Source organism: Bos indicus x Bos taurus, chromosome 5, assembly GCF_003369695.1.
Source record: "Bos indicus x Bos taurus breed Angus x Brahman F1 hybrid chromosome 5, Bos_hybrid_MaternalHap_v2.0, whole genome shotgun sequence".
NCBI classification, from domain to species: domain Eukaryota; kingdom Metazoa; phylum Chordata; class Mammalia; order Artiodactyla; family Bovidae; genus Bos; species Bos indicus x Bos taurus.
Window position 1 is genome coordinate 48,660,881 of NC_040080.1, and position 15,657 is coordinate 48,676,537.

At 47.8% G+C, this 15,657-nt stretch overlaps 1 protein-coding gene across 3 annotated transcripts in view; it reads left to right on the forward strand.

Moving 5' to 3' along the window:
- Window positions 1-15,657, forward strand: part of SYN3 (synapsin III) — a 491,622-nt gene that overhangs the window by 42,265 nt on the left and 433,700 nt on the right. For all 3 annotated transcript variants that reach the window (XM_027541855.1, XM_027541857.1, XM_027541856.1), the window contains exon 3: window positions 12,100-12,157. In XM_027541855.1, the coding sequence (XP_027397656.1) occupies window positions 12,100-12,157 (58 nt within the window). The remainder of the gene's footprint in view (window positions 1-12,099; window positions 12,158-15,657) is intronic.

Genomic DNA, 15,657 nt, shown 5'->3' on the forward strand with positions numbered 1-15,657 from the left:
TACCCTACTTACGGAGAGTGGCAACAAGAGGCAGTGCCCAGCCCTGCTAACATGGGCCCAGTGAGAAGCTGGCCTTTGTGCGTCCTTGCATTCCGGTTGGGTAGCCAAACCAGCCCTCCCACCCCTTCCATTGACCTCATTCTCAGGAAGCTGCTTTCCTGGCCTGTGATGAGGACTGAACAGTCTCAGTCACCAGCAGGGCAGGAACAAAATCAAGTGGACAGTCTCAAGGCAGACTGCCTGGACCCCCGTCCTCTCTCTCACTCATGAGACCTTGGGGGAGTCTGACCTCTGGGCCTCACATTCCTCAGTTGTAAGGCAGGATCGTGGCACCTCTCATGAAGGGTCAGTAAGAGGTGGAGATGATGCCACAAGTGGGGCTGGTATTGGGCTTAGCTGTCATAACAGGCACTGAAATGGTGATGGTGTTAACAGTTGATTGCAGGGACTTCCCTGTGGTCCAGTGGCTAAGACTCCATACTCCCAGTGCAGGGGGCCTGGGTTCAATCCCTGGTCAGGGAACTAGATCCCACATGCCACAGCTAAAGATCCCATATGCTGCAGCGAGAGCTCCACATGCCACAAGGAAGACGGGAGATCCTGTGTGCTACAGCTAAGACCCTGCACAGCCAAATAAATAAAAATGTTAAAAAAAAACAAACAACCAGCTAATTGTGATACTAACTGCTGGTGAACATAGTGGCACTGGCAGGCAATGGGGAGGAGGCCACTTGGCACGTTTCTCAGTTCAGCCGGACGTGCTTGAGGGCTGCGTTCTAGAAGCCCTGGAGGAGGGGTGTCTGGGTGCTGGTGGGCTGGCACACTCTCTACTCTGAAGATGGGAAGACGGGGACCGGGCTGGTTCCCCTCCTCCTAGAGTTGGTAGGGGGGCTCAAGGCAGGATACACACCTGTCTCTTCGAGACACTAGGCTCTAGGAAACAAAATCCTTATGTCTCCCCTGACCCACCTCTTCCCCCACCCCTAAGACTCTCCTTGAAATAAGGGCAAGCCCTGCCTCTTCCCTGTGGGGTAATCCAGAGGTGGAGGGCAGGGAGCTAGGAAAGGCCTGGTGAGAGGGGTCTTGCCATCCTCTTACTCCCTTCATTCACGGATTCACACAAGCCACCCCCTGCAACCTGGGGTGGCGCTGGGCTTCTGGGCTCGTCCTCCCAATCTGGGCACCCCCCCTGCCACTCCCCCTCCCTCCGCCTTGGTGCCTGGGGCGGGAGGGGCCTTGGGCATTCCCCAGCAGCCTGGCCTGTTGCCTGGACACCAGCGCCGCTTTCCCAGGCCCGGCCCCTTTTATCAGGGGGACAATGTCCGCACACAGTGAGGGCCTTGTGTGGCACCCAGGCCCCGAGCCCTTTGACTTGAGGAATTTTTCAAGTGCTGACCTCTCTCCGTGAGGTCTCCCCGCCATCCAATCCAGAGGCTCTGTGCCCCGGCCGCTTCCTCCCCTGCTCTTGCACGGCGAGAGGGAAGGGAGGGGAAAACAGTGAAGAGTTGTCTCCTGCCCTGGTAGAGTCTTCACCCTGTGAGAGTGTGGCTAGGAAATCTGGGGGAAGTGTCTTAGAGCAGAAGGTAGCACGGGGAGGAGTCTGATGGACGCTGTGTCTTTCCCAGTTCCCCCTTCCCTGCTGATGCTGTGAAATCTAGGAGCCACTGTCCTCTGCAGGCTTCAGTGCCTTCATCAATCAAGCAATGACAATAAACTGAGATCACGGTCCCCAAAGCACTGTTTCCGTCAGAATGACATTCAGATTATCAGGTACCGCTCTTCACCTTCTGTATAGATAGAGTTCTTTGTTTGCAAGAAAAAGAAATGACTTTGGCTGAGTTAGGCAAAATGGAGGGTTTATGGAACATATGCCGGAGACTCACAGAATGAAAAGAAAACAAGAAGACCCAAGTTTTGGAGAGGTTAGGAGAGGCTCTGTCTGGACCTAAGAGGCAGGAGCCTGTGAACCCTCTCTGGAGAAGTCAGCTCCTATTGTCTTCCAAGCTTTGTGCCTCTCTGCTTAAAAATAAAATTCCTGGGCAAGAACAAACCTGGGTGGTTCCATAACATGTCCTGGGGACACTTGGGGACAGTCCCATCAAGACTGTGTGCAAGAGAGAGGCTTGGTTCATGAATACAAGTGCAGATGGAGGTGCTGATAATAGAAGTCAGAATGGGTGTGGGACAGGCCACACTGAGAGGCTCTTCCAGAACTACTGAGTCAGAATATCCAGAGGAGAGTGCAGGAAACATTTTTTAAATGATGAAGAGCCAAGTTTAGAAACCATCGTGGCTAGAGGACTGGTTTCATGTGGTTCCCAACTAGGAGAACTGAGGCCGGTGAAGCAGACAAAGAGGGAGATGTGTCAGCTCAGTGTATGTAACGGGAACATCAGCCGAAGACCACGCAGGCCGCCCAGTGAGGAGTGAGCCCCCATCACCTGCAGCTTCCAATACAACTAGGCGGGCAGCCAGGGAGGAGTAATGCAGAAGAACCCAGACTCTGAAGGGGCCAGCCTGCAAGCCCTTAAAGGAGTCTCAGACCTGAAACTTTTCATTTTCCTCTCTCTGCTTTTATGTCTTAGTCATTTTTCCTGCCATTGCCCTGCCTTTTTCTGGATAATTCCACTGTCCAACTTCTGAGTCTTCCTTCATTCTTCAAAATGTGATTTTCTTGCCTAGGTCCTCCTCTTTCAGAGAAGTCCCTCAGATGCCATGGGCTCTCTTAGCAATAGCTGTTCCTGTTCCTCCAGACTTCACCTGTCTGGCTACAGCCTTGCCCTGGGGGGGCAGGTCACTGGGCAGACATCAGTCTCATTGCAGAATGTCTTTCCTCCTGAGGCCTGTGGAAGCCTGCATGGGATGTTTCCTCAGCAGGAGGGAGGCTGTCTGTGATGGCAAGAGAGGGCACGGTGCTTTGTATCCATTTTTCTGACCTCCAAACCTGAGTTTGGAGGAAGGGCAGTGGTGTGGGCTTCCTGAAGATTTTCACTGAGCTAATTGCCATCTTCATAATGGAATGAGTTAAATTAGGGGTTGCTTGTGCAGCTGCTCACAGAAGGCAAGGTGGTCGGTGAGTGAAGGGGCAGGTGCCAGGAAAAGGCAAAGGCACAGAGAAATATTTCCCTTCTGTAAGGAAGACAGCAGCCCAGGCTCTATGACAAATGCCTCTGCCACTTGACACTGGCTGCAGAGAGACAACAGGGAGCCATGGGGACTGTTGGGCGTGAGAACTGATGCCCCAACTGCAGGCAACAGCTGCCGTCCTCTCAGCCAGCTTTTGCCACGTGGAAATACAGGTCTCGTGATGCTCAGTTATTGATTTTCAGGGGAAGCCAGAAGTCTGAATTCTTGATAAATGAATTCTCTGTTTTAAAATCAAAAGTATATAATGTAAGTCCAACAAAATAAGACCGTGGACTCCATGAGGTTTGCCAGTTAGTAATTTCTGATGAAGAGAGGAGTCAGAGTAAATATTCTTCATCTGGGCCTGTCTCCTGGCTAGACCAGGAGCACCAGGATGGCAGGGGGTTGTTTTGTTCAGTATGATTCCTAGGGACTAGCACAGTGCTAAGCACATAGTAGAGCCTGGATAGAGAGATGGAACACTTCCTGGTGGCTCAGACAGTAAAGCGTCTGCCTGCAATGCAGGAGACCTGGGTTCGATCCCTCGGTTGGGAAGATCCCCTGGAGAAGGAAATGGCAACCCATCCCAATACTCTTGCCTGAAAAATCCCATGGACAGAGGAGTCTGGTAGGTTACAGTCCATGGGGTCATAAAGAGTTGGACACGACTAGCCGACTTCACTTAGAGAGATGGAGGGATGGATGGGTAAGCAGATGGGTGGGTAATTGGTTGAATACGTGGAAGGAGGGAGGTGGAGGGAAAGTAACTTCTCTTAGGCTTCTCCTTCTGTGCCTTGCCCTTCTCACCTTGACAGGCCTCACACAAACATCAAACACTTAATATTCTCATGTTCCCTTCTCATTCTACTCATCCCATCTAAACCCCTTTTACGGATGGTCAGCTATAAGTCACTTATACCTTGGTGTGAATTAGCTTTCAGGGTATCATCTTTTTTACGGGCATTTTGCCAGGTTGAGCTCTTAGTGGTGTTGTTTAGTCCCTAAGTTGTGACTGACTCTTTGTGACCCCATGGGCTGCAGCACACCAGGCTCCTCTGTCCTTCACTGTTTCCCACGAGTTTGCTCAAATTCACGTCCATTGAGTCAGTGATGCTATCTAACCGTCTCATCCTCTGCCAACCCCTTCTCCTTCTGCCTTCAATCTTTCCCAGCATCAGGGTCTTTTCCAGTGAGTCAGCTCTTCCCATCAGGAGGCCAAAATATTGGAGCTTCAGCTTTAGCATCAGTCCTTCTAATGAATATTCAGAGTTGATTTCCTTTAGAATTGACTGGTTTGATCTCCTTCTAGTCCAAGGGACTCTCAAGAGTCTTCTCGAGCACCACAATTTGAAAGCATCTTAATAGATAAGCATCTGTTAATGAGTTCTTGATAGATGCTCTTTAAATGTTTGCTGAGGGAACAGCTTAGCCTTCTAAATGTGAACTGTTCTTGTGAAATGAAGGCTGTGGACTTTCAGAATTCTGTGGGAGTGAGGATGACACAGTGTTGTGTCTCTGGAGAGAAGAGGGCTAGGGATTGGGAGGTAACATTCTGGCATAATCTCTGCTGTCAGAGTGAGTGGGTGGCTGACGATTTTATTTGCCTTAAAGGCTGGTTCTGGGGAGAAAGAGGAGCTCCCGGAGTGTAGCCAAGGCAGGTTTCCATCATGCTTGACATGAAGCTGGAGATCCTTTTAGAGTAATGAAGATACTGCCACCTTCCCCTGAATGATTTGTCACTTCCCCAGGTACATGCCCACCTGTTGAACGACAGGAGGGAAAGAGATGAACATAACATTTGCCATGTGTCAGGGACAACATTCATGGGGCCTTATGGCAGACATAGCGATGTGCTTATTTTTGCAAATGAGACTGGTGCTTGCAAAGGTTGATGTTTGTCTGAAGCAGCGCTAGGAAGTAAATAGCAGAGCTGGAGAGGACCAGCTAGTTCTAATGCTAGCAGTGCTCACCCACCTTTTTACCTGGAGGGTGAAGTCCACACCAGCAGCTCACCAGAGAGCAACCACTTGCTGGCACATTTTTGGCAGGTTCCCAGAAGCCTTCAAATCCACATCCTCATTTTATCCTCATGACCCTGTGGGTAGAGCTTCCCATCCTCACCCTTCAGATAAGGGAGCAGAGGCTTATTCAAAGTCATGTAGCAGGTGCCAGAGCTGCCATTTCAAATCCAGGTCTTCTGCTCCGTGCCTGTCGCTCATTTTTCCTGCATGTTGAGGGACATGCCCCAGGAAGATTCATTGGCCCCCGAGTGCCACCAGTACCTGCCTAACTCTTTTGCCCTGTGTGCCTTTCACACATATACACACTCATCAGACCTTCTCAGAGCCATCTTTGCAGCCCTTGATGCTGGCAAAGGATAGGTACCAAACGGATGGATGGATGGATAGATGAATGGATGGATGGATGGATAGATTGAGGAACTGGGTCACTTTACCAGGGAAGCAGTCTTAGGCTCTTAAACTGGGCTGGGTCTCTTTCAGTGGGCTGACCTGGTCTTAGAGCTAATGTCCTTTGTGGTCATTGTACTTTATGAGTCTCTCCCTCCCATTAGACAGTAAACCCCCTGAGGCCAAGCACTGAGTTATCTTCATTGCTATTTCTTGAGAGCCTGCAGGCTCTGGCACACAGTAGATGGTTAGTACAACTGTGTTGAGTATCTTCCAAAGAAGGCTTCCTGACTTTCCTGGATCAGATCTCCCTGCTCCCCACATCCTACCCTGTACCACCTTGTTCATCGTATTCATCACTTCCTTTTCACCTGGTTAGTTTCCTGACTTTTCCAGGAGAATGTTAGCTCCACAAGAGCAGGGACTGTATCGGCCTTCCACCCCATGCCTAGTAAGGTGCCCAGTCCTTACGAGGCTCAGTGAGTAGTGAGTAAATGATGTGAATTGTGAGCAGACCTCCACAGAGGTCTCCTTCCCTATTTGCTGTCAGAAGGCATTGAGGGAACAGTCGTCACATCCTTGAGGCCCTAGTGGGTCTCCTTTCCTTACCTTCACAGATCCTTGTACAGATGCAGGGGCCCTTGTCACTCTCAGAGAGCCCCTCCCCTTTCCAATTCCCTGGAGCCCTTCCACTTGCAAAGAGGTACAGTGAGGTTGCCCCATCACTGGAGGGTCCCCTCTGACAGTGGGAGGGGAGCAGGAGGGTTAGCTGTTCCTGGGAGTAAATAATGGAACTAGAATTGGCCACTTGATGCAAAGAGCCAACTCATTGGAAAAGACCCTGATGCTGGGAAAGATTGAAGGCAGGAGGGAAGAGGGTGACAGGATGAGATGGTTGGATGGCATCACCAACTCAATGGGCATGAGTTTGAGCAAACTCCAGGAGATAGTGAAGAACAGGGAAACCTGGCGTGCTGCTGTCCACGGGGTCACAAAGAATCAGACATGACTGAGCAACTGAGCAACAACAACGGAGTTGGGTCTCTGAGTTAGAACTCCATGTTCAAAGGCCCTGTTTTTGTCACACCTCCATCCATCCAACCTATCATGTTAGCCTCTTTATCTTGCTAACTGGAAAACCTTGAGTGTGCCCACCTTCAGGGTTCTCCTATGTGATCCGTCATCCATCTCCCCCAGTTTCTGTCCAGGCCAAAAATCAGTGACTGACATGTTTCATCAGAAATGTGAAAATCAGTTTCTAGGGCCAGATCCTGCCTTCGCTCTCCCCCCCACTACTCCCCCAATAGGCTCCAGTGTGCCTGAGAAGTTTCTTGACCCCTCATCCCTGGAAGGGCACCGCCAGGGCTGAGCCACACTGACTTTACATCCCAGACGGATTTATTAGAAGGGCGCTGCTTGTGCACAGGTGGATCCTGTTTGTGCTAATTCTCCTCTTCCTTTTGCTGCTGCTGCAGCCATGAAAGAACTCAGTATCGCTCCCCATAAATCTCTCTCACACACACCACATCCCGCCTCCCCAAACTAGGGATTTCCCACCCCAGGCGGCACTGGTTTTATAATATTCTCCTTCCTGGTGCCTCTGATGTGGCAGTAAAATATGAGACCACCCACAGAGGTGGAAGCTTTGTAGAATCAAGAGCTTCCCCCACCTCCTCCCAAGGCCAAGGCCTTGACTGACTGGCCTGTGGACTCAGAAAACTCATTATGAGAATAAACATATTAGGGCCTTTGGAAGAGGTCTGCGTTTAGGGAGACAGAGCCCTCAGGCACAGTGGGGTCATCCATTCTACCTGAGGTCAGACAGCCGGGCAATTACACCGGCAGCAACCCCAGCCCCCAAGGCATCTAGAATTCCAGACCAGCCCTACCCCTTCCTCTGCCAGACGGAACTGTTCAGAGGCAGCTCAAGCCTGAATGAGCCCCAGGCAAGGAGGCAGCAGTCTGTGTGGCCTGTCAGGAGACAGACTTCTGACTCCCGGCCAGGCGGGGGGATGGACCGCCTGACCCTCAGCTGCAGCCTGAGTCCGTCTGGCAGGCCCAGCGGTAAACATTCCAGAGATGGGCAAAACAAGTGTTTCTCCGGAGAAGGTGAGGCCGGTGGAGGCCAGAGCTGTTTGGGTGGTGGTGGTGTAGTGCTGCGTGCTCTGGGTTCCGAGCTAAGAGTTAGAATCCTGTGCCTGTGGGATGCTAAACGGGGACTGACTCCACGTGGTAATGGGTGGGGGTTTGTGTTGTGTTACACCATTGTACCAGTAGATGGCAGCAGAGCATCTGGAGCGTGAGCTGCCCCTTGGGCTATCCCAGGAAACATTCATTTACCCAGTCAGCAAGCATTCCTTAAACATGTGCCTGTGCCCTGGCACGTTGTGCCGGATACGAGAGATGCAGTGAGCTTTGAGACACGGTTTCGGGTTTCCAGGAGCTCCTAGACCAGGTGTATGGGGACAGGGGATGTGTAATTCGAACAAGAATGATATGTGTCGTATGGTGGTTAAGTATAGCACCCCGTGGGGACCCAGAGGAGGGACACCTAACCCAGTCTTGTTGGGAGGGTGCTTTCAAGGAAACAGTGGTCAGGGATCTTGGGACATGAGAAAGAGGTAACCAAGCAGAGAAGGAGAGAACTGCACAGGCTCAGACTCATAAAAGCACAGGAATTGCAGAAAGTTGAGCGTGTCCAAAAGGTGGGTAGAAAACCAGAGAAGAAATGGGTCATAGGTCAACAGGGTCTAGATCATGAAGGAGCCTAGAGGGTCTAGACTGAATCCTGAAACTCTTGGAGCACAAGATCTAACTCACCGTTGCTGCTTGCTTAGAGGCTCTGTGTGACTGAACCTGTGGGAGCTGCTCCCAGCCCTCCCGCTTGATCGCTGGGGTCAGTACAACAGGAGGAGGGATGCGAAGGACCCGCAAGCCTTCTGTATCAACATCGCCTATTGATTATCATCACCAATCTCTCATCTCACTGAGGGGGCGGATCAAAGTGAGGCGGACTGTAATTCCATTCTATAACCCCCAAGAGGGTAAGATTATGTTTGTGGGTCCCCGCACACAGCACCCACAGCCGCAGTGTAAACACTTGGTAGTTCTTTGTTGTCACTGATTCTGCTTTAGGCCCTGGGCTGTATACTCTGGAGCTTACTCTAAAGTGCTTTGTACGTTGTGTCACATTTAATCCTCGCAATACCCCATGGGATAGTTACTGTGATTATCCCCATTTCCCAGATGTGGAAACTGAGGCACATGCAGGTTGAGGGAGTTTTTCAGGGTTTCAGAAAAAAAAAAGAGTGAGGGGTGGCGCTGGGATTGCATCCAGGTGTTCTGGCCCTGAGTCCACACTCTCTACTTACTGTCCTTTGAATACAGGATCAAGTGAATTTCTCACCACACCTTGGCTGGCAGATGTTATCACCCCTTAACAAGTGACCTGGAGGAAACTATGACCTGGAGGGATTAAGTACCTTGTTTTAGAACATGCAGTGAGTGAGTCATAGAGCTAAGATTTTGCCCGAGCCTCTGTGATTTGAGATCCATGCTTTATCTAGTATACCAGTGATTTCATTCATTACCATTCGGCTACCATCCTGAGGTCCCAGGATCATCCAGTACTTCTTGTAAACCCAAGCAGCAGGGACCCCTGCCCTCAGTCCTACTTAGTCCTTTACTAGCTATACTCCTTACAACAAAGGAGGACCCTGAAAGTTATACCCTTTGATCATGCAGTGGTTATCCAACCTATAGAATTCCCTGCCCATGAGGACCCAGGCCTAATTCCAGGGCCTGTGTAGGTAAGTTCCCTGATGTATCCTGCCCATACATGGCATGGGGACTGTTGATGGGTGGGCAAGGAGATAAAGTTTGGCCGCATGGGCTGAGTTATCCACAAGCATGCATAGGAAGCCCCAGTGATGCAGGACAGAGAGAAGGCTGGGAGGAGAATTAGGAAGGACGATGGGAACCAAGAGCTGTCAACCTCCATGCCACTGTGTTCTGGGTGGATCTCTAAGAGTCCTGAGAAGTTCAAATTCTGACCCTTCCAGGTCATTATGAAATTGTATTGTTCAAGGAAGGAAGAGACGGGCATGTTTTATTTAAATGATTGCCACCTTTATCAATTTTAAATGTTAGGCATATGATACATAGACTTCCATTTGTTCTTTTGCCCCATGCTGTACAAATATTAGAGGTGAGCTTATCCCAGTGTCTGGAGTTTGCCAACATTACCTTTATTCATGATAAAATTCACAAATAATGTGAAAAGGTTCCCTTTGCATGAGGCTGGTCGAACACACATTTTTTGGAAGACCATCCTGGGAGAAAAAAACAAAATCTTGCTTTTTAAAGTCACACTAACAACTCCTGTTCCCATAAAGTTCTATCCACTTGACGTCTAAGCCTATCATTGCCATAAGAAAAAGTGGCATTAATATTAGAGCTGTCAGTCTGAGATTCAGGCAGTCTTGAAGAGAGGTGAATTCCACTGGAGTTGGCTAAATGTAGATAGACTTCAGGAGCAGACAGACTGCAACTTGGTCAGAGAATTTGCAGAAGGATTCTTTCACAAGTGGAAGGTTGAAAAGAGATGGGAACATCAATGTTCCAGAGAAAAGAATAGAAAAGAAACTAAGAAGAAGATTCTTGGATATAACACTACTGATGAGAGCTCAAGCGTGTGGTCATACCATAAAGAAGGCTGAGCACCAAAGAACTGATGCTTTCGAGCTGTGGTGCTGGAGAAGACTCTTGAGAGTCCCTTGGACTGCAAGGAGAGCAAATCTAAAGGAAATCAACCCTGAATATTCATTGGAAGGACTGATGCTGAAGCTGAAACTCCAATCCTTTGGCCACCTGATATGAATGCTTACTCATTTAAAAAGACCCTAATGCTGGGAAAGATTGAAGGCTTGAAGGTGAGAGGAGAAGGGGATGGCAGAGGACGAGATGGTTGGATGGCATCACCAACTCAATGAACATGAGTTTGAGCAAGTTCTGGGGGATGGTGAAGGACAGGGAAGCCTGTCTGCTGCAGTCCATGGGGTCACAAAGAGTCAGACACGACTGACGACTGAATAACTTGTGGTCATACCTAGCTGAATGGAAAGCTGGGATATATTGATACATTTCTTGGTGCCAGTCTGTAAAAGTTGTCTCTGTGGGCAAAGAGGAGAATTGGGATTGGGAGCAAATAGCTGTCTGTGCCCCAGAGAAGGTCTATGGATATGTTCAGCACAGTGCTCAGGTTACAGCAAGTCACTAAGAGCTCTTGGTTTCATCAGACCAACAACCAAAAAGAGCCAATGTAAACTTGTATTACTTCTGCTTTGTGGGAGGTCATCTAAACCCAGGAGCACCCCAACATTTGGTCATGTTTTTCAGGGCTGAGAAAAAGCATTGATCTGGCAGTGAAAGTCCAGGATTCAAGCCACTTAGGCAAAGTATTTCATCTCTCTGGGTTTCAGGTTCCTTATTTATGGAATGGAAATAATAATACCCACCTCATGGTGGTGGTTTTAAGTGTTAAATGAGAAGGGCTGTAGGTTAAGATGATAGCACTGTTTTGGGGCACAGAGTAAGTATTCAAAAAGTATCTTTTTTCCCTTCATCTATCTCTTCAATCATTTATTCATTCAGCGTATGTTAATTGAGCTCGTACTGTGTATCAAGTACTCTGGTACATGTTGGAAATAGAATGATGAGTAAGATGGATTGTTCCTAGCCTGGAGGAATTGTGTTATAATTCAGTGGGAAACAGGCGTGAACCCAGTTACTAACTATAACGAATTATAGTATAGTAAGTGCGGTGATATAAAAGTAGAGCATGAAGAGAGAATTTATATGAGAAAAGAAATGACTAAGGTCAAGATTCGGGTGCTTTTAGAGAAAATGGACAAGTGGATGGATTTGAGAAATAATTAGTATGTAGAACCCATGGCGATAGAGAGAAGGAGCTGATAAGAATGAAGTCTGTGTTTTTGCTTCGAGTGATGGGCAGATGGGATGCCATTTAATGCTGATGGGAAGACAGAAGCAGGGGTGTATAGGAAAGATGATGGAAGGGTGGTTGGATGGACGAAGGGGCAGATGAGGTCTGCTTCATTGGAGAGATGGACAAATAAAGGAGTGGATGGATAGAGCAACATAATAAGTCATTTACAGGTCATATAGGGTCTACCTAATAAAATAATTCTGCATTATTTATTTGTGTAGGATTCTTTATTTCTTTTGATCCTTAAAATAATGTTTAGAAATATATTATGCAGACGTTAATGTCTCCCTTTTATAGAGGATAAAGCGGAGACACAGAGATGTAAAGTGACTTGGCAGAACCGAAACCTGAGTCTCCAATCCTCACATCCTGTACTCTTTCCCTTTCCCACGTGATACATATAAATAATGAGGAAATCATCCATCTGGGTGGGAGAGAGCAAGAAAGTGGGGAATGTGTCTGGACATGCACCTCGGGGGGTAAGGCCTTTGGAAGAAGGGAGGAAAGAGTAAAGCAATTGGTATCCTTACTCAGTAGATTTCTTCCTCTCCTTCACAGGGCCAAGTATTTCCATGGAAAGAAGGTGAATGGAGAGATTGAGATCCGAGTGGAACAGGTAGGTTGGAGCTAGTCTTTAGTGCTATCACCATGATCTTTTCTATAGGCAGAGCCATTCCCAGAAGCATACTTGGCCCCCATCTTCTGAAACTATAATGAGTAAGGATTACCAGAAAAATCCTGGCTTATACCTGGAAGATGTCTTAAATTCCAGAATTATTTAGTACAATAGTTTTCAACCTTTCTGTTTTAGCAGCAGAACCTTGATTCAAGAGGAATCTCAAGTAGGGCCCATTCTAACAAAGAGAGACACATAGAGCTTCTCTGATGGAAATGGGCATAGGGAGCCCAAAAGTCTGCTCCATTCTGTTCCACCTCCCTCTGTTCCCCACCATGGTCCCTGAGGTGTCTCTTTGGAAGCACAGTGTGGGCGCACAATGGGTTTGAATCCTGACTCCCTCGTTTTCTAGGTATTGGGCAAGTGAGTCTTTCTGTGTCTCATTTTCCTTGGGATTAAATTATTTAAAGCCTCAAAAGAGGTTAGAATCTCGACTACTGGCTCTTGTTATTACCACTAGTATCCACACACTTCATTTTATAGGGAAAAAAAGCACAGACTTACCCAAGGTTATAGTGGAAGTCAGTGGTAGAATTAGGCCCAGAACTTGTGGCCTCCAGATCTAGGACTCCTCCCCTTCATTCACTGAAGACTTGCTGGGGACCAACTCAATGCCAAGCACTGTGCTTGGCCTTAGGAGAGCGCATGAGAGCATGGACTCTGGAGCTCAACTCTTGGTTCCAGTCCCAACTAACTTTGTGACATTAGTTCAACAGTACTTAAGCCCCCCAAAATTCAGTTTCTTCATCTACCACTGGAGTAGAGCATCAGCTTGATAGGGTAGCCAAGAGGATCGAATGAGTTAGTCCAAGAAAAGTACTTAGACCAGCACAGGGCATACAATAACACTTAGTAGATGTTACCCATTTATCATCATCCTCATCATCAAAGGCAAGCAATAAGATGGAAAAGGCTCTTGCTGTAAGATGAACTCAGAAAAGCACCATAGAAAAATCAAAGGATGTGACTTTTCCAGCACTCTGAGTTTGATGTGTTGGAGGAACAGAAAGCTTTTTGAGCATCAAATTTGAGTTGGCTTAATATTAAAACACCTACAGCTTGAATTTCAATTTGATCCTGTGGCTTTCAAGTCAGTCCAGTGTCTAACTGGTTTTCCTTCCATGGCAAAGAGCGGGTTATTTTTGTTCACTTGACAAACATTTGTCAAACATCTACTATGCTAGCTAGCTCACATGTGCAGAACAAGGATAGAGAAGCAGAGGCGCTATCCCAAATAACTTGTGGTCTAGGAAGGGAGGCAGGGTAAGTCTTCACAGAACCCAACACAGGTGGAATCCAGGAAAGAGAGATCCAAACTTAGTGCTGTGGGCAGCAGAGGCCACAGCTATTTGGAGGAGTCCAAGTGACTTCAACGAGGGGGTGGTATTTGAAATGGATTGTAAAGAATGGCTAGGATTTCAACAAGTGATGATGGCAACAGGAAGAGTGAGGAGACTGAATCAGCGTGAGCAGAGGTAAGGAAAGTGGAAGCTCGGGGTGTGGAATGATTGAGGACACTCTTCCCCTGACCCTAACCTATTCATCCTCCCAAATCCTCTCTCTACCATCTACCTGGCATCTTAGCTAGAAACTGCACAGTCTCCTGGCTGCCTCCTTTTCCCTCCACCATTATACCTGTTCACCACATGCTATAGACGCCACAGCCCACATCCCTCTGGTCTATCCATTCTTCTCTGTTCCCATTGCCAATTCCTTGGCTGAACCATCATCAGCTCTCATCCTGTCTTCATAATCAATAGCCTCCTAACTTCGTATTTTCATCCACTTCCAATTTATTTTTTGTACTAAAACCAGGCTGATCTTTCTGAAAAATCAAAGCTTTAAAAGTGTTAAGTTTAAAATTCTTTTCTCGGACATTCTTTATTTGAGCCCTCCCACCGCAATCTAAATCAGAAAACCTGGTTATTCCCTTACCTAGCACCCCAGTTTTTCCTTTCTAGCCCTTATCTGAGTTTTTAACCACATATTTAGATGTGGTATTATTTGCATGAGGGTAGGGACCATGACTATTTGGATCTCACTCTGTTAAATAACACAGGGCCTGGCACATATTAGAGTGGAAGCAAATATTTGCAGAATGACTAACTGATGGATTCCACAGATTCCAATCTGCTTGTCAGTTTCCAACAGAGATAAATTGCTGTTCTTTAATCTTCCCTCAAAAATCTGAGTTTTCCATAAACCATCTGGTAAATGCTCAGTTGCTAGCTGTCTCACTCCATTCGTGAAACCCCAGGAGCATGTTTTAATTTTGCCCTTTATCTCAATGCTGCTTCTGGCCCAACTTATGGGTGTAAATCTGTAAGCAGGAGCATCAGAGAGAGTTGTCCTAAGAATAGCTCACCCAGGACCCTGGGGACACTCAGCCAACCTCTGAAGGCTACAGCCACACTGGAAAAGTTGGCTAATTTAGAGTCATCTTGATTTCTCGTCATTTCCCTCTGTGGCAATCAGAAGGCAAATTATCCAAGAGGCCAATTAGCAGTCATTTGGGCATTTTTCCCTGGAAGATATGTCTTCCTTAACTCATCCTAGAGTCTGAATTGTTTGTCTTTTCCCATCTGGATCGATGGGTGGGTCACATAAGCAACCCCCTAGGAATCTCATATGCATCCTTTAGTACTTAGGAGAAGTCTTAGGATGGAAGCCACTGTTTAGTCTGAGCTGGCCTCACATTTTGGAATTCTGTCTCCCAAGTAAGGGCCAAATTAACCAGATAATTGCACTGTCTGGGTTTTGCTGGACAGAGCAAATGAGTTAGTTGTGGTTGGCCTAAAGGAAGCCTCCGCCCCTTCTCTCCACCCTCTTCCCCCCAGTTCAAAAACTGTTTGCCTCAGCTTTTGCAGAGCCAGGAATCAAGAAACCCTGGGGAGGCCAGTGGGGGAAACTGCCTCATGTTGCATCCCATTACCCAGAATGCCCTGCTGGCTCTGCAGGGCCTCTCAGCAGTGTCCTCGCAGGGCCTGAGAGGTTCCAGCCAGGGTGGCTGGCATGTCAAGCTCTCTTCTGTTTATATTTGAGGCAAAGGATCTCTTTCTCCACAGGTACAAGTCACCCCTCTGTGGGACTCAGCAGTGAGGTTGATGAATGGATTAATACCAAGTAGACTCAAAGTTCTGAGACTAGCTGGCTAGTACTTGGTGGAGCAGAGCCTTGGACTTCATTTTTCTTTAATAAAAAGACCAAAATTATAATAGTCTTTCCTCGGTGTTAACAGAGGTACCAAAGCCTAAGTGGCAGTGCATTGCTCCAGCAGATGGAAAGAAAGGCAGGAGAAGGTAAAGATCCTTCTCCTCTGATTTACGTAGGAATGCCCGTGGCTCCTTTGGAGTCCTGTCCTTGCATGATAGTGGAGTTGAGATGGGCTTCGGTAGATGCATATGGATCCTAGGGAAGGCTGTTGGTTGAAGTCCTGTTCA